Source organism: Pseudorca crassidens, chromosome 6 (genome assembly GCF_039906515.1).
Source record: "Pseudorca crassidens isolate mPseCra1 chromosome 6, mPseCra1.hap1, whole genome shotgun sequence".
Lineage (NCBI taxonomy): Eukaryota > Metazoa > Chordata > Mammalia > Artiodactyla > Delphinidae > Pseudorca > Pseudorca crassidens.
Window position 1 is genome coordinate 22811078 of NC_090301.1, and position 19653 is coordinate 22830730.

General features: G+C 36.5%; 1 protein-coding gene across 1 annotated transcript in view; it reads right to left on the reverse strand.

Moving 5' to 3' along the window:
- The window catches only part of VWC2L (von Willebrand factor C domain containing 2 like), a 152468-nt gene that overhangs the window by 121644 nt on the left and 11171 nt on the right, over nucleotides 1-19653 (reverse strand). The window contains exon 3 of the mRNA XM_067739843.1: nucleotides 4459-4588. Within this exon, the coding sequence (XP_067595944.1) occupies nucleotides 4459-4588 (130 nt within the window). The remainder of the gene's footprint in view (nucleotides 1-4458; nucleotides 4589-19653) is intronic.

Below are 19653 nucleotides of genomic sequence, written 5' to 3' on the forward strand. Positions count from 1 at the left end.
GCCTATTTTCTTCCCTGTGGAATTATTTTTCTCTCTTATTTATTTCAAGGGGCTCTTTGTATATTATATGTGTCAACACAAAGCAGCGTTTTACCCAAGCATCTTTAGAAGGCGTTGGATGGCTCTAAAGTCCTCTCTCTTATTTGTGCACTTCCCATCCCTTTGCTGTCTTCTTTCCATTTACCTTTTGGCTAATCTATTTCCTTCTTTATTTGTATCACTAATAAACTGGAAGAGAGTAAGAGATATGGAATTAAATATTTGAACAGGGGTTATGACAACTTCAGTTTAGTTGAAAAGGATATGAAAACTCCTCATTTAATGTGCATGGACGATTTTGTGGGTGGTTCCTCTCCATTTCAGTTTTTCATGAAGTGACTTTTTTTCCGAACCATGAATAATGACTGACTATATATTCCAACGAAAACAGAGAACTCACTGACATACTGACAGATGAAATGTAAAAAAAAAAAAAATGCAGTTAGTCATTTGGTTGATCTAATGATCAAATACTTCACTAGTTAAATGAATGGTCAGTTACCGAATATTTAAAATATTTACATGACACTCCAAAATAGAAATATTTTCTTTAAGTAGGTGCTGTGCTAACCTATTTTTCATATTATAAAAACAAAAAAACCCATAAACAATATTAATTCCCATGGAAAGGACTGGAGCTGAAAGACAGGCCAAAGTAACACAATCTTGGAGGAAGAAAAACAATCTAGAAATGTTAGATCTTTCAGGAAGGCATTTGGATTGCTAGCTCATGAAGCTATATAGAGAAGGGAGAAGCAGATGCTTAATAAAATTGTTTAAAACAATAAGTTCCTATATCAATCACATAATCCTCCCCAAATAAAAAATTACTTTCCTCCTTCTCCTCCTGTTTCGTGTATGCCCAGCCATTCACATCTTTCCTTAACGTTTCTATTGTATTTTATTCAGACTAAATTAATAGACTTTTCTTGGTGCTAAACTAACTTTAATAAGAATGGAGTATTTTTAATGGCTTGGCTATATTTATTGATAACCACTGGAAATTCTTGCTTGAGGTAACCATTGAGACCAAGAAATTAAAACTTTTCTTTCTTTTTTTTTACATCATTAGAGAAAAATTTTAGAAGTATGTCTTCATATTTATTCTTACAAATTATATTATGGAGAATAAAGAGGCTATCATTATCTAGGGATCAGATTACCTTGCACTTTATAATATTAAAAATACTTATTTGTAAGAGCAATTGTTACATTTTTATTGGTAAACTACTGTTTTCTGGGAAAACTTCATATACCTACATATATATCATTGTACTTCCTTTTTTTTTCTTGCTCTAATCTGAGAACAAAGATTTTGATATTAGCTGAATACTGTTTGTGGTAGATTCTGTTGCTTTAAACTTTCATTTTATATCTTTAATGTCTCTTGCTCTTGGCAAGTTATAATTCAGGAAGGCGCAAAAATCAATCTTAGTATGAAGAAAGAGTTTGGCAGCCAAGATAGTCCGCATTTGTGCAAACTAAATTTTTTCAACATTTATGAAGATTTAAGAAAATATAGAAAATATTATAGAACTGTTTACAAATTAGGATCTATTGCCTCTACCTTGAATCCTGAGGGTAGATGTTTATCTTCTTGTTTTTTTTTTTCAAAATCTAAGAAAATAGTACAATGCTTTAAAAAATAGTTTATACTGGGCAAATGAATCTTGTCATTTAGAATAAGATAGTCTTATCATGTGTTGGAAATTTAAGAAATTGTTCTAGTTATATTCTGTCAGAGTAAACCTCTATTTCCCACCTGGCTCTTCTGCACATGGGTCATCTGTTTCTATTTTTTGAACTAAGAAAGAGTCAGCAAGCATTGGGGCTCAGTCTGCTCACCCAAAAATACTGGTACATGGTCATAAGGATTCTCCAGCAGTCCTCAATATGCTCTTCTTTGACAATGATTATACTTTACTTTTGGGGCATAAGTGACTAATTAGTGGCATTTAATAATAAAAAAGATAACATGTCATAATGTTATATTACATTCAGAATTAGTCTTTGGGCTAATTTTAATTCAGGTTAATTTTTTTTTTTTTTTTCTGCGGTACGCGGGCCTCTCACCGTTGTGGCCTCTCCCGCCGCGGAGCACAGGCTCCGGACGCGCAGGCTCAGCGGCCATGGCTCACGGGCCCAGCCGCTCCGCGGCATGTGGGATCTTCCCAGACCCGGGCAAGAACCCGCGTCCCCTGCATCGACAGGCGGACTCTCAACCACGGTGCCACCAGGGAAGCCTTAATTCAGGTTAATTTTCCTTATTTAAAAAAGAAAAAAGTTTGCTTGGAAATGGCAAAAGGGAACAGAAGTGGTTGTTTTGTAGTGCTTCATGAACAAAAAATTGGAAAACCTAACATATTTTGTTCTCTCAACATATGTTTTTCAGGAATACGAATGGGTTACTAATTAATTACCTAATTAATCGAACAATTAAAGTTCATTCATTATATATCTTTGTACAAAGAGTTTCATTCTAGGACAGATTTCTACTGTGGCATGTGACAGAAATAGGATAATCTTGGGTGACATAAAATTCAGTGTAACTAGTTTGTAGTGGCTGATTTAACATTTGACATAGACATCAACTCTGGATATACTGTTGGTTTGGGTGGTCAGTACCTAGTATGACGTGGCAGATGCATGTGTAAAACCTGTATTCTAAATATACAGTCTAGCAGTCTTTAATTCTCTGAGTATTCTGAGCATGTCCAGATGAGTTTTTAACTTTCAGTATAGTTTTGCTTACCCTAAATGTGTAACATAGCCAACCAGGGCCTTCCAGGGAAGACAAGATCCTCAAGGACCTGTTTAGACAGTTGTTTCTAGAAAAAAACGGTCTTTAGTCAAAGACTTGTCAATCCTATTTTTAAAGATTGATTAGGTAGCTGATTTTTTCTTCCTCCTGTCCTTGGAGAAAATGAAAAATAACAGGTGCTCTTCTACTTTAGACTAACCGTTCATATACTTGATGACAGTTAGGTCTCCCTGGAGCCTTCTCTTTTCCAGGACAAATTATGCAAACGCCTTCAGTCTGTCCTAATAGGTCCTGTTTTTCAACCATTAAATCATCTTATTTTTCTTCCCTGTATCTTTTCCAGTTTCTTCAATATCCTTTTAAGAATATAAAGTCTTAAATTTGATACCTTTGCATATATTAGATCGGCTTGAACTTCAGGATATTTATCTCCACCTTCTAAGTCAGAGAGATGCTCACTATGACACATGTCAGTTGGATGAGAGGGATAAGAAGAGAAAGAGAAGCCAGGTGTGCAGTAGTATTAGACTCAAGAGATTTACACAATCAGAAATAATAGAAACTGTGCCTGAAGAAATGTCGTAAGAGTTCTTTATAAGTCATTTGAGAAGATACCAAAACACTACAAGTATTATAAAAACAATCAGAGTTGCTTGTGTTTTTTCTTTGGCTAAATAACCTAAATACCTCTTTTCACTAATTATAATTCTGCAAGAGAAAAAGATTAGTAGGTGATCTCACATAATGCCAAATTCTGGACCAAAAAAATGTGTAATAGAGAAGATGAGAGCTGCTAATTCAAGGAAGGGCATAGGGATTCAGCATTACGGTGACCTCAGCTTAATTAAGAGCTAGAACTACTTTTTCAAGCATATATTAATGCCAAGTGGGGACATCTGTGGAATGTTACACAGTGAAGCTTTATTTTTTGGTTGGTATATGACCAGTAGCAAGAGTGTGATTTTGACTTTGCTGTCCTGGGTTAATGGCATTGCATTGTCTTCTCTGCAGCCTCACCTGGATTTTGGGTGATTGGCATGCCATAGTCATTTCAACCTCTCCATCCTATGAGGGCCAAAAGGAACCCATAAACTTATAAGCCAAGTTCCCATCTATAGCTATTACTCTGAGAGCAGGTTTCCATTGTAATAAAAACTTAGAATAAAAGCCCTAAACTTTCTAGTCTTCCTTACTTCTACTTAAGTGTATGAGTAATTGAATTCTGTAATTCTTTGATAACTTTGAGCCTAAGGTCTTATCTATGCCCAAAGCAAAATACCTGGCATTTATCCTACTCTCTATCCTGGCTTATGCACTAGGAACAGCTTCATAGCCTCCAGAAGAGAGGAAATTCAGTCACTATAAAAAGATGGTACTGCGTTCTTTCCAAAATTCTCCGTATAGATCGACAATAAATAATAGGGACCACAACAAAGTCAGCTTATAAGAGCTTTAATTCTCCAGATGGAAAGCTTCACGACTCACCCATTGCTGGCTTATTTTCACTTTAAGATGGGATAGAAATATTAATTGGCCATGCCCACATTGAAAAACCACAGGCAGATCTTAGAGGGCTTTTGCATTGAATGGTGTGCAGCAGTGGAATATCTGTATTTTGCACTAACCCCTCTTTGAAAGCTAATGCAGTACGGTCTTACCATTTTTGCAGACAGGACAACATTGTTCTGGTTCATAGACTGGGTTGACACACTCAGGAACTGCGCAGTCTGCTACAACACAGTGAACTTCATTGCTGGGCTCACAGCGACACCATTCACATGGAGAGGGCTAGGAACAAATCTAAAATTAGCCCCTTTTCTCCTATAACTTAATGATTGCACATTCATATGCTGTCAGAAGACAAAACATCAGTGTTTATACTGGCTTTACTGTATCAACTCCATTTACCATGTGTATGATCACTCTTCCCCCATGGAAGGCCACCTGGACATCCAAGCAAAGGTGGGTTGCCATGTGCAGCTCAGGTTGCCATGAGCAACCAGAGTGCTCATGTATGACTTTTCTTATGTCTTATGTTCCTACTTTTCAAAGGAAGGTTTGGACAACAAATATGTCACCTCCTGGTTTGGTTTCCAGATGTACTTATTGCTCTGCCTTCTTCTGGTAAACAGGAATGACACTGGAGCATGTGAAATAAGTTTTTGCCATTTTTCATTTTATTTCCTAAGAAAGAAAAGGATTACTGAGAAACAAGAAAATAGTAAATGGAGCTCCGTACCCTTGGTAGAAACTCCTTTTCAAGCTAACCTAGACTCTAAAGGGTGTTTTTTTCCAATGTGAATTTTAGAGGAGATTGCATTTGGGATCCAAACATCCAGGTACTGCCTCTTGAAAGATTTAGTGAATACCTTTCATCTTGCCTCCTTGCTTTTATGAATGGACTAAAATTGATTGACTTAAAAAGTCACTATTGGACTTCCCTGGTGGCGCAGTGGTTTGAGAGTCCGCCTGCTGATGCAGGGGGCACGGGTTCGTGCCCCGGTCTGGGAAGATCCCACATGCCACGGAGTGGCTGGGCCCATGAGCCATGGCCGCTGAGCCTGCACGTCCGGAGCCTGTGCTCCGCAACAGGAGAGGCCACAACAGTGAGAGGCCCGCGTACCGCAAAAAAAAAAAAAAAAAAAAGTCACTATTTAAGAGACACTCTAAAAATGGAATTGAACAGTGATTAATTTAGAGAAAAAAATTAAAAAGCAGAAAATTTTTGTCTTCACAGTACTTACCAACCAAGAATGAGTTTGGGGTTTTGTGTTTCCTTTCTAGAAACTTTCTATACCACAAATAATCCAAAGCAGTGGCCACTCTGTGACTATCTCATCCTTTATACTTTCTAGGTTTCCCTTCTCATAACACAGAAATTGAGAATTCTGGAATGAGAACTTAGAGGTCTCAGAAGTTATACTGGTCTATACTTCTCAAAGCAAGCCATTTGTTCCTGGAAAATTCTGTCTCCAATTCTGTGCCACAGTGCCTCACTTCAAAATTGTGTTAATTAAAGTCCACAGCCTTTATCTCAGTGACTACTGTCCATAATGCCTGCCAGCTCTTGTTTCTTCATGAGCTCGACAGTTTGGGTAATACCAATGTTTCTTGACTCAGGTGGTCTGTGAGAGTGGAAGCCTTTCAAACTAATTATTTTTAAATTAATTTTCTCTTTGCTTTCTGCTTGAAGAATGATGGTCTAGCTTTCAATGAACTATTTTACTTTCAAATTTAGTAGAAACAAGAGAATTAGCCATAGAATCTGTGGAAGAAATATTGCTATTTCTTAGCATGGTCAGTAAGTTTATTGAAGAGTACAGTTAAGCTCTTCACCATGTGGTTGAGTTGTGTTAAGTATTCCAGAAAAATCTACTGGATCATCCCAAGGGCGGGAAGTTTCCTGAAGCTCCCTCCACTGAAAACCTCAGTAAATTAAGGAAAAGGATTTGTTACCACAACGCATTATTTGACGAAGGGAATTTTAAGTGAGGAAACAGCGTGAGAGGTGGATATTCTAGCTGCTATACTGCCTCTTATTTTGCAAGTCCCATTGTGATATCTTAAATTCCCAAGCACAATCGTCAGAGGGGTCTCCCTGTTCTTGATTAGTCACAAAGTATGTTTGCACAGCCTTCTGAAGGACAGCAAGGACTTGGCCTGCATTTATTGCTAACATGAGAGAAAAGGGGAGTGGCTAATATTGTTTCTGTACCTTGCTCTTCCACAGCTGGGATTGTTCTTGCTGTTTCCCTTCTAGCTGAAGGAGGGGCTGATCTATGCAACTCTAGTGGACTGATTTTGGCTTAAAATCCCAAAGAGCCCCTAGATTTTCCAGTGCAAAATGTCTACCTCAAAGTAACTGTGGTCCTTGAGAAGGATTTGTTGGATTATCAGATTCCCATCACAGACTGAGGAAGAACACCATTCTGACTCAAACAATGTTTTTGAACATTATTAACTACTGGGTATCATGCTAGAGCAATTTCCTTATATCAACTTACTTATTTTTCATAATAACCCTATGAAAGAAGATTTGTTATTATCTCCATCTCATAGATAAGGAAATCGTCTGAGAGAGGTTCAATAGCTTTCCCAGGTCCTGTAGGCAGTAGGAGAAAGGGCAGGATTTGAATCTAGGCATCCTAACTGCTATATGGTACTGCCACGTGATAGCAAGCATGGCTATTCTATGCACTCCCATCTGAGTAGTTTATTGTCCAATGTGTTGTACACTTCTTCAGGCAGACCAGATCCATAGGAATGACCATTAGCAGCTGAATGATTGATTTATAGAGGATAGATACTTCCTGTTAAAGAGAATTTCACTAACTAGGTTAGTTAGTGCATAGATTATCATGGAGCTGTAGAGCTTTTTTAAAAAATTTTTTTAACATCTTTATTGGGGTATAGTTGCTTTACAATGGTGTGTTAGTTTCTGCTTTATAACAAAGTGAATCAGTTATACATATGTTCCCATATCTCTTCCCTCTTGCGTCTCCCTCCCTCCCACCCTCCCTATCCCACCCCCCCAGGCGGTCACAAAGCACTGAGCTGATATCCCTGTGCTATGCGGCTGCTTCCCACTAGCTATCTACCTTACGTTTGGTAGTGTATATATGTCCATGCCTCTCTCTCGTTGGAGCTGTAGAGCTTTTAAACTTTTTGCAAATGTGAGTTCATAGAAAATTGTAATAGGCTGAAGTTAGTTTGCCACGAGGCTCGTGTTCTTGGGGACTTGGGCACCTTCAAGTCTTGTAACCTGGTAGCTACACTCATGGTAGTTATCTGGGAGAAGCAATAACAGATAATAATCTAGTAAAGACTCCGGGGCCTCTGCCTGAAAATCAGTGGAGGCTGGATGTGTATACACTGGAGTCCTGAGAAATACTCTGAGGAAGAACTAAGACTATAAGGCTTAGTGATAAAAGGATGCCAGATTTTTAAAAGGGATTTTGAGTAGTGAGAAACATAAATTAGAAAAATTAGACTATCACCCTTGCCATTGGCAACTTCGAATCAGTCCTTCCCTGAACCTGGCTTTATTCGTATACCAGTCTCTCTCTTCCTGGCCCAGAATCTCGTGTCAGAAACATGTTAATTCCTCTTTTGTTATCATTCAGTTGTTTTTACAAAGAACGCCTCTGTTACAGCCTATTTCTTCTCATCTCAAGCCTCTGTGTGCCTGCCTCCGCCCCTCCAAACACTCTATCAGATTTAATCTACTGACCTCACACTAAAGCCCACTCCGTCCGCTCCAGCCTCGCCAAGTCTCTTTCCTTTCAGAAACTGGCCAGTTTGCACATCATTGTTTTCTTGCCTCGTTTGACTTCCTCTGCCACCCCTGCTTCCCACCGTGCTTCTAAAAAGGTGTTGCTTATACAGCCAGAAGTTCCTAGGGGTGAGCAGTGTGCTACTTTGACATGAACATTACTGTAAAAATCCTTCACATTTATTTACATTACCGTAAAAACCCTTCCCACCTTACAGCATAAAACTCTGAAAGGTTTGATGCTTTGAACAAATCTTTACATCTTAAGTACTGAGCTGGTTACAAATTTCCTTTTTTCAGGCTCTTCAATGTGATAACTATAGATTAAATCTGAAAATATGGCCTGTAAAACCAACGATTAAACAATAAAGCTATCCTTAGAGCAACAGAGAACACTGGAACAAGTACTTGAGAAAAAATTATTCTTACTAGCTATTTTTTTTTAGAAGAACATGTGAAAGTATGACCAGTACATGGCTTTTGTCAGTTAGAGATCTGGTCAGTAAGATGATTAAATGACACCATCCTAAAATTTTATACCTGGAAAATCTTTTTCTGAGAAATCTCACAGAGCCTTTTATTTCAGTGAAAGCTTTGAAAAATAAAGTAACATTCAATATATATACGAACATTAACAAATAATTAAAATTACTTTTTAATTATTTGTTAACAATTAACAAATTATTTGTTAACAAATTTGTTAAGAAGTTATTAATGTTAATACAAACGTTAACACGTGATTATTTGTTAACGTTTGTATAAGGTGATGTGAATATTATATGTCTGTTATGAATCTGTATGTCATTAGCTTAGTGGTTTTTGAATATCTAACGTGGGACTCTGTTTAAGCAGAAACCACGACTTTTATGTGTAGTTCTCACTGTCACTGAATATATCTGCATGGCAAATCCAAATGCTGTCCCAGCTGTTCCTAAAGTTCAGGGGGTTTCTTGCTAGATACATATTTATTTTAAAATTAATAGAATAAAACGGGGCTCTTTCTAAAATATTGGTTTAGGTGACTAGAATTCAAATCCTCCTCCTTGGTATTAGAATGGAAACATGGCAGTACACATCCTTTAAACTATGGTTCACTTCTGAAGACCTTGAAGCTGAAATCCCAATGCCACTGACTGTGACTTTTGAGAATTCTAGGAGAATTGGAATTCCAGAACCCAGGAAACAGTAGAATGCTCCGCAATTTAAAAATGCAAAAAAGTAGCCTGAGAACTAGTAACTTAGATTAGCAGAGTGACTGAATAACTCCAGAAAAACGATCAAATATGTTCTTTGTGAGAACTTGGCATCTAATGGGGTCATCAAGCGTTAACATGGGATTATTAGAACGTGTTATTGGAGACTGGTTGCAAGGAAGTTTCCAGATGTTTGTAGAAAATACACCCTTGTACTCTGAATACAATGAGACTTACTTATCCATACCTGAGGAGAGGCTGGACGTTTGGTCCACACTGTAATACCTCATGGCATTGTTATTTATGTGACGGCTGTTACTGGCATTTTGCATGTAGGGTGCCTGGGAGGAAATGGCCACAGTCTGTAAGGTTTGTTATACAAATTCAAACCTCAAAGTGACAAGGGACATGGCAGTGTTCAGCTTACTAGTTTAATTTGGTAAGGTTTAAGATAACAACACTCTTACAAGTTAAGGAATTCTAAATTAGAAAAAACCGAAAAAAAATTTTCATTTTGTTGGCTTCGTTTCAGTGGCTGTGGTATCATGGTTAAAAGCAAGTTCTCTATAGCCTTAGGACTTGAGTTCGAATCTCAGATGCTTTAGTTGTGAATCTTGGGAAAATTACATAGCCTTTCTGTGCATTAGTTTCTTAATTTATAAAATAAAAGAATAACAATATTACCGGCCTCACAGAGTTACTGGGAAGCACATAAAATATGTAAGAAATATAACATTATTATTATAATTCACTTGCATACTTAGCTAGTGATGGCTTTCTGAAAAATAATTCAAAAAATATAAAATTGGAAGCACACAACTGTATTTAAAAGAACATTCAGGTTATTTCTCTTATTCAAAGTAGTATATGATTGCAGAGGTGGTTGCAATAAAGTTTTATAGGACTTGGTTTGGTGGCGAGATTTGTGGACTAATAGAATTAATCATGTCAGAAACACACTGAAGAAAAATTCTTATTAGAAGCCTCTAGATAAAGAGTAATTGTGAATGGTTAAAATGACCATTATAAATCACTCAGAAAAGAAAAGAAAGGCAACAAACCTATTTTCTTTTCTTGAAGCCTCATCATTTAGGTGTCAACTCAAATGCCCTCTCTCCGGGGAGCTCTTACATGACTATTCCTCTGTCATCTTTCTCCAACACATTGCCCATTCAGTGCTCTCGTCAGTTTATGAAATTACCTTATTGATTTGCTTCTATTTGTTTATTTTTATCTGCCTTCCCCATAGTTTATAAGCTCCTTACAGTATACTGTTCTTGGCTGTATTCTTGGCACCAAGAAGATATCTTAGTACATAATAGATACTCAAGAAATCTTTGTTAACATATACGTAATTAATTATGCATATTCTGTATTTTCTTATTTGTTAAACCATACCTCTGGGCAGTTTCACCTGTGTTTATCATACATGGACAGGATTGTGATTCAATAAGATGTTTGCATTTTACTTAAATGTTGTAAAGGGCACTTTGAGGGGGACAGGTTTCTGATTATGAGTCATGAAATAAATATTTGGCTTTCGGCATTATGGCAATGAATAATAAACTTACTTTCTATAGGTAATTTGAAATTCCTTGAATATCCATCATGTGGATCACCAGTTAAGTCAATTTTCAAGCACTCTACTGACTAGACTAGCAGTTGATGATTACAGACTTTGTTGCACTAGAAAACACCATGATAACTAAGATGAAAATACATGTAGAGGTATTGTTAAAGGGTCTGAGGAAAAGCTAGCCTCATTTTATAGTGTGTGTCAAATTTAATGATTACCTTTTTTGTGTGTGTGTGTGTGTGTGGTACGCGGGCCTCTCACTGTTGTGGCGTCTCCTGTTGTGGAGCACAGGCTCCGGATGCACAGGCTCAGCGGCCATGGCTCACGGGCCCAGCCGCTCCGCGGCATGTGGGATTCTCCCGGACCGGGGCACGAACCCGTGTCCCCTGCATTGGCAGGCGGACTCTCAACCACTGCGCCACCAGGGAAGCCCTAATGGTTACTTATTAAACAAAATGATTTTAGTATATTATAAAATATTTTTCAGAAAGAAGCCTTGATTTTTTTTTTTTATTGGAGTATAGTTGCTTTACAATGTTGTGTTAGTTTCTGCTGTACATTGAAGTGAATCAGCTATATGTAAACCTATATCCCCTCCCTCCTGGACCTCCCTCCCCCACCCCATCCACCCATCTAGGTCATCGCAGAGCACTGAGCTGAGCTCCCTGTGCTATCCAGCAGGTTCCCACTAGCTATCCATTTTACACATGGTAGTGTACTGATGTCAAACCTAATCTGCGGGTTCATCCCACCCTCCTCTTCCCACCCTGTGTCCACACGTCCGTTCTCTATGTCTGCATTTCTATTCCTGTCCTGCCCTGATTTTAGACATGTCCTTTTTCCTAAAGGATGAGTTAAAGTACAAAGTCCAACAAAACACATGCTGAATACTCTGAGAAACAAAACTTGATTCCTAGAAAGTCCTCTGTGAATATTGTTGAAGATTGAATGGATGGATACATAAATGGATAGGATATATTCTTTTTTTTTTAACATCTTTATTGGAGTATAATTACTTTACAATGGTGTGTTAGCTTCTGCTGTATAACAAAGTAAATCAGTTATACATATACATATGTTCCCATATCTCCTCCCTCTTGCGTCTCCCTCCCACCCTCCCTATCCCACCCCTCTAGGTGGTCACATAGCACTGTGCTGATCTCCCTGTGCCATATGGCTGCTTCCCACTAGCTATCTATTTTACGTTTGGTAGTGTATATATGTCCATGCCACTCTCTCACTTCATCCCAGCTTACCCTTCCCCCTCCCCATGTCCTCAAGTTCATGCTCTATGTCTGCATCTTTATTGATAGGATATATTCTAAGTGCCAAGTTTTAGCATAGTAACTATATCAGTGGCTTTCCTTCTGTCCAAGTGATAGTGGGCCTTTGATCCACGTGGCACTCCATTTCTTTGATAACAGGTAAAAATTTTCAGAGAGAACACAGCGCAGACTGCTTTTCCAAAAACTTCTTATTAAACAACTATTTAAAATCTGATCTCTACCAAGGAAATGATTCTGCTTTAAGAAGCACTCTTCTCTTAGAGATAATTTATGGCATAAATTTCATCACTCTATGGAACAAATCTCATTACTTTCAGACTCTGAGAAATTTGGAAGACTCTATTTCAAAGTTGCTGATGTCTGTCAGAAATCTCACTGTTCACTTCATTAAAATATACATTAAATTACAGAGTACAAGAGTATTTAACATCCACTGCCAATCCTGTAGCCAGTAACTTGCATGTGGCAGATGTCACCTAATAATCAATGGGTCCAATGGATTTTAACCAAAATTCACAGTCATCTGAAATAAGACCCATTGTGTCACTGATTAAAATGCCCCTCATTGTCGTATGTCTAATGGGGTTGTGGTGACCTCTTCAGTGATCTGTCCTATTGATTGGAGCATATTTGAAACACTGAGGTTTTAAGTCTAATCAATTTATGGACATAGAGCTGGAACTTCTTTATGAATTTCAGTACTGCTGAAGCAAATAAAAAAACAGATGCATAGATTTTTTTTTTATAATCACCTCCATTGGTCAGCAAATGTGTATGATTGTATCATTTGAGTAACAAGTTTAAGTAGTAGATATTCTTTCTGAGAAGTTGGTATTTTGATAATATATGCTGGAATATTATTTCTAGGGTATCTGTCAAAAACTACTTCATGCTTGTTGAAAACAGAAGCATTTTAGTCAAGCAATTGTAAAGAGTGCACATAGCTTTGCCCATGTAGATACAGTAAACTAGGTAGGTAATAAACTAAAATTCAGAAATGATATAAATTTTAAAAATTATTTATTCAGCATTTTTATTAAATGTGTATTATACACAAGATAATGTATATACGGTATACTAAGATGAACTCCATAGCTAGCCTTCCCTCAATAAATGGCAATAGTGACAATCTAGATGTCTATAAAAATAAGTTTTGAAATGAATTGATTACTTATAAGAATAACTGATGGTACTATTATAATGGAAGACAGAATTATTAAATTTAATCCTTCTACTCATTTGCATTTACTCTGAGCTAATGTAAAACACAAGAATATTGCAAAAACAGTTGATGAAATACCCAGTCTAAAATTATTATCAAGTACAGAAAGTTTACTCATTCTTTAAAACTCATCATTATAGTTGCAACACAACAATGACATTATATTAATGTTTTTTTCTCTAAAATATTTTCTTCTAAAAATTTATTTAAATATATTTTGGCATTTGTTTTAAGGACAGGCAACTCTACAATTACATATTGCGTATTCTGATAAACTGATGGTATATAGAACCATTTTTTTAATCTGAGTATTTTCAAGGAGTTTTATGACAATAAAATATAGCTTTTTCTGAAAAATGAAGACCAGCATAGAGAAAAATAAAATATAGATAAGGAGAAGGTAAGCAAAACCACTCTTCAATTGCAATCACAGATGTATTTTTTTAAGTAGGCAAATACACACTTAAGAAGAAATATCAGTGTGTATTTAAGAGGAAAATAAAGGATGTTTTAGTTGCCTCTAAGATCTTAAAAGGAGAACCCAAAGGTGTAGACAAAGGCTAGCAGATTCAAGATAAAGATTTTGATAAAGTATTGATATCACACCTATACTTGTGAAATATCTTAGAAAAGCAGCAGTCTCTAGTTCTTCACTGATACTCTGGATTGACAATTGCTTTTAGTACAAAGGTCTTTGACAAGGAACTGAATATTTCAAGTACAGCCTGTATGTCTCCATGCTAAGGATGTTCCATTTATTACCCATTTATGCAACAAGGGAAAAGTGAGCAACTGCATAACTTCAAAACTTTCCTGTTGACACTGTGAAGGACAGACTGTTGATATCAGTTAAAAGCCTATCATCTACAACAGCATTAAAATAAGGTCATGTGTGGGTGGGGGAGAATACATCACCGTGAGAATTCTACAATGTGAAAGTTCACGTAAGAGACAAATACGATCAGTTCTATTCTACAGGAAACACTGAGCGAAGGTGATAACAGAGAGGGCCATAAACTCTAGCCTTCTAGCCTTGCATGGATGATACTGAATTCACGGCTTTTCAGGGACTGCGGGGTGGGAGGTATAGGCACTCCTATACAAAAATCCATTTGTATTGGGAATGCCAATCAGATTATTACTTAACAAATCTTTTCTTCATTTTCCATTTACTAGTAATATTCTTTTCCATGTTATAAATAGAGAGTAATTAAAAATTAATAAAGTGCTTTATAATTGCTAATATTAAAATATTTTCATTTTAAGTCCAAACAGCAATTTCCTACTGTATTTTATACTACATTATCTGATGCTTAATTCATAGCTTACACCTTATTCCACAAAAAAATATTGGGATGGCTTATGGGCAATAATATGAAAGAATATTGTAATTGAAAATTACAATATTGTAATTGAAAAAATCTTGAGTAATTTCTTGATTAAACCTTCTGACTTTAGTGTGTATCTTTTGTGCAAGTAAAGCAGAAGCAGTCAAAACTTTGTAGCTGTTTATAAAAATTGTTAGTGTTACGGACCAGTGGAATTCAGCCCAATTCCACTGGGCTGAATGGCCCAATGGAATTCAGCTATTGGATAATGTAGAGTAGGCACATTTGGAGCTTAAGTCCTGCCATCAAACACTGTTGTATTACCTTGCACAGGTTATTTAAACCCACTTGACACTGGGGTTTCTTATTTGTAAGATGGAGTTAATAATAACATAATATTAAGAGAGCTCTAATTTTCCTCATTGGATTCTTATGAGACAAAAAGGAAATAACGTAATATTTGAAGAAGCTTGTAAATTATGCAGCATTGGGTAAATGACTGTCATTGTCATCATAGCTTTCAACTTGACCAGTGGTTTTTTTTGTTTTTTAAATTTTAATTTCCCTTTGTTCATTTTCAGTGGCTGTGCATTTCTCAAAAAGTATATTGATCATAAATTATTTTTATGAAATTATCACATAATCATTTCCAATATGAATTATTTGAGATATTAAATTTGTAAAGAATATATATTTTAGTTTTGAGAGCAATCTGTGTTGCATCTCTAAAATGTAGCAATGTTTGCACTCAGATTGTGTTTAGACTAAGAATGACATTGGGCAACATTTTTTCGATAGTTAATTAGATTCTTATTTGCAGCAATGAAACTTCAATCTTTCATCAGAGTCTTGCCAAAAACAGATTTGCAACAGGGTAGCTTGAGCTCACATTTTTTGGAGTCCTGATTAAAGTATCTTCTAGTTTCAGTGTGAAAGGCCTAGAGTCTCATTAACAAAAGGAAAATTCTCTGTGATTGTCCTTTTTCTCCCTAAGGAAGTTTTCTAAATCTCAGCAGTCAAAGGTTTACTATTTTAGCAGACCTTTATTTTTAATGTTGGGAAAAAATTAAAGTTAGACTGAACAATTTTAATTTTTTCTCTGTCCTATTTAACATACAGTGAAAATAAGTGGCATTTCAGGGAGCTGGGCTGTCCTCTCCTCATACAGAAATAGGACTTCATTTGGTAAGCACTGGGAGTTTCTACAATGACTGTGGTATTTCTAAGGCCGCAAAAAAACACTTTCAAGGCCCTTTTTTCTTTACGCGGGCCTCTCACTGTTGTGGCCTCTCCCGTCGCGGAGCACAGGCTCCGGACGCGCAGGCTCAGTGGCCATGGCTCACGGGCCCAGCCGCTGCGCGGCATGTGGGATCTTCCCGGACCGGGGCACGAACCCGTGCCCCCTGCATTGGCAGGCGGACTCTCAACCACCGCGCCACCAGGGAAGCCCTGTTGTTGCTTTTAATTTGTGTTTTCCTGATGCAGAAATTTAAAATGAAAACAATAACTAAATTTGCAAAAATATTCCTGGTCAATCCTTACTGCATTCAGAATGTAGGGTTTTTTTTTTAATAAATAGTAATGCACCTTAGATGCACCCTTCTTTATTGCCATGGGAGTTTTTTAAGTGAAGCCAATTGAGCCATGTAAAACGTGGAGCAGGCAAAGAATTTCCCTCATGTTAGCAGTGCACTACATTTCCGTCAGAAAGATATGAGACTTAACATGAAATATTTCAGAGTGATAATTGAACAGGTATTCCAGAATATAGGATGTGCTCACTCAAATGAAAAATAAGCCATCTCTATCACATTTCTTTCATAATGTCCATAGTATACCCATGGAATCTGGGCAGGTGTAATGGAGCGTTAGAATTAGAGTCAGAAGCCTCCCTTCTTGTTTATAAAATGGGAATAAAAATATCTCAGAACTAAATCATTCAATGAAGGAACAAAGATGCACAATATTTCATAAAATTGTCAACAATTATTTGTATTTCCCTCAGGCACAAATCTGGTTGTGTCACTTCCCTGACTCAAGCCGTTTGGTAATTTTCCATTTGGTCCAAGCTTTGCCCCAAGCTCCTGAACCTGGCATCCACATTGTGAGCGGGTGCCACACTCTCTTCTCTCGCTTGTCTCTCACTTTTTATCTTCTCTATACCCTCTGCTCTGGCCACTTGGGTTAACTCACTTTTCTCTGAACGTGCTTTCCATTGACTTCTGCCAATTTTCCTGTTTTGTCTAAAATGTTTTCAGTGCACTGAAATCCTCACTCTTAGGATCTTCCTAAGCTCTTCAGACTGAATTATTTCTTTCTTCATATTAGTTCCTAGAGCAATCAGCCCATGCCATCTGCTATTAGTGGTACCTGTGTTATTAATTTTGATAGACTAGGCGTACCTTGATGGTCTTATACATTTTTGTACACCCCCCTGCAAGACCTATGACCTCTCTACATGTCAGAGACATTTAGGACATCTAATGGAATCAAACCATGGATTATATAAGTTGACTTGAAAAGATGTTAGTGAACTTAATAAGTGAGCAGACAATATACATATTTTCATTTATTAATATATCTATTATATTACACGAAATGAAAAATACCTACTTGTCACACTGTCAAAGGAGAGCAGATGGGATATCAAAATATAAGACATTTTTATCATCTTTGCTTATCTATTTCATCCAAGAATGTCATCTTTGCTTATCTATTTCCGTCCGAGTAAGTGGAAAGTTATTAAATTATCATACATCAATGCAAAGAGCAAAGCCGTACGCCTTGGAGACAAATGTGCAAAGAGACTTAACGTGTCTGCTGTTAAGTATGTATAATACATTTAAAATTGGCAAATTTAGATGCCTTTGAAGATTTACACACGTGGAAAGACATCCCCGAGACCACCTATAAATGAAGTAAAACCTATACCTAACAGTACCCAAAGAATTTGTAACTTTGAAGAATGCGGGTTACATGAAAGTACAATTTGAGGGAAGTAGAAAGGGAACAAGAAGAATTTGATCGTAGATCAGAAGTTGGCAAACTTTTTCTACAGAAAACCAGACAGTAAATATTTTTGACCTATTTGGGTCATATAATCTCTGGAGCAACTACTCAGGGCTGGATTGCAGCCTGAAAGCCACTATGCACAATACATAATGAATAACCATTGCTATTTTCCAGTAAAACTGTACTTATAAAAACAGGTGGTGAGCTGAATTTGGCTAATGGATTGTAGTGTGCTGATCCCTGTCTTAGATTTTTGGTTATATGTAACTGGCGTCATCATTATTATTTTGAATAAGTCATTTTCCATTTAAATTGTTTTATGTAACACAAATTAATAAATTACCATAAATAACCACATTTACTGCAATTTTGGAAACTTTAAAAAGGACCAGGCAATAAAAGATAAGCTGAGATATATAGATTTTTATCATTAACTGCCCATCTGAGTCAGATAAAGGAATAAAGGATGATCTTGGTCATCAACAAAATACTTCTTAAACTGTTTCATTGAACGCTTATGAACTTTAAGATGTTAATAGATGTTCAGAGAAAAAGTATTCTGCTGTTACATAAATCTGTGAAATACTGGACTTAAATACAGGTAAGTAGTAATAGTAGTAAAAATGTCAGATAACTTTTATGAATCCCTTATTGTGTTCCAAGTAGTTTTTACTATTATCTCTATTTTAGAGATGTCTGCACTAAGACATAAGAGGTAAAGTAATGTGTGCCTAGGTCACTTAGCTGGTAAGTGGTAGAACCTACTGTAAAATAGTTTTCACCATACTGTTGAGCTCTTAGCTGTTGAGCTGTGTACATACCGACTCTCAAAGCTTTAAAAAATGTTCAGGCACTGTTAGTATATATTAATATATACATTCAAGCCCTGCACATTTCCAAGAGATAGTAAAGGACGCATCATTTCTCAAATTTACTTGACCATGAAAAAAAATAAAAAATTCTTACTAAAATTCCAGCTGATCATTAGAATAATCTGGGGAACTTTAGAAAAATATAAATTTAAATCATTTCAATTGGCATTGTTGGCATTGAAGAGAGAGAGGTCAAGGGATGTGAATTTTTGCAGCATTCTTGCCTTAGATGATACTGATCATATGCCAGTTTAGGGATAGCCCTTTGTTCTAATGCCATGCAACTAGAGATTTTTGTACACTCCATCCATTTTTCATACTCCACTCCTGTCATGTAGTGAGAGGTGGGAGTTTGCAGAGTGAAAAAAATCAAGAACACAGGTCCTCAGCTCCTAAAATCAACTGTATGGCAAGAGCAGCTCATTTAGTTCCTTTGTTACTTCCTAGTATAGTCTCCGTGAAAATAAGTAGGTAGTGTTTAATATATTATAATTTTATTTTGGCCTATATTGTTTGCTTTAATTACAGAATTTTTCATTTTTAGACAAAGGGTCCTCTTTTTATTAGAGCCTTTGTAAACTTAGGCTCCTTTTGCAAATTGTCCTCTATCTGTATCAAAGACAGATTTTAGATATGGCAGTATTTTATTGTTCTTGTCAACTTGTAACTCTGGGTTGTCATGGAGCTAGGTCCTGATATCACATTTCTATAGACAATTGGATGAAATAAATGTTTGCATCCAATGTATTTATTGGAAAGGAAGATGCAAGTGAGCATTAAACCTGAAGGCTTAAAATGTAGATAAAAGACCACAGGAAAGAAATATATTTATATTGCCTTTGCAAATAGTAAGCTATGCCAGCCATTGTGGTGTTTTTACTACGTTTCTGTTGGTCTTTGTTTTACCATCTGTAAAATAAGTTCAAAGTTCTTTTCCATATCCAAAATTCTGTTGTCAGCTCTTAAGAGTAGGAAGGACTTAGATTTAAAAAAACAACAACAACCCATAATGCTTGCCTTTTATAAATAGAACTTGTATAAACTCAGATACTAGAAATCCAATCCCATGCCAAGAAATAACAATCATAGCCA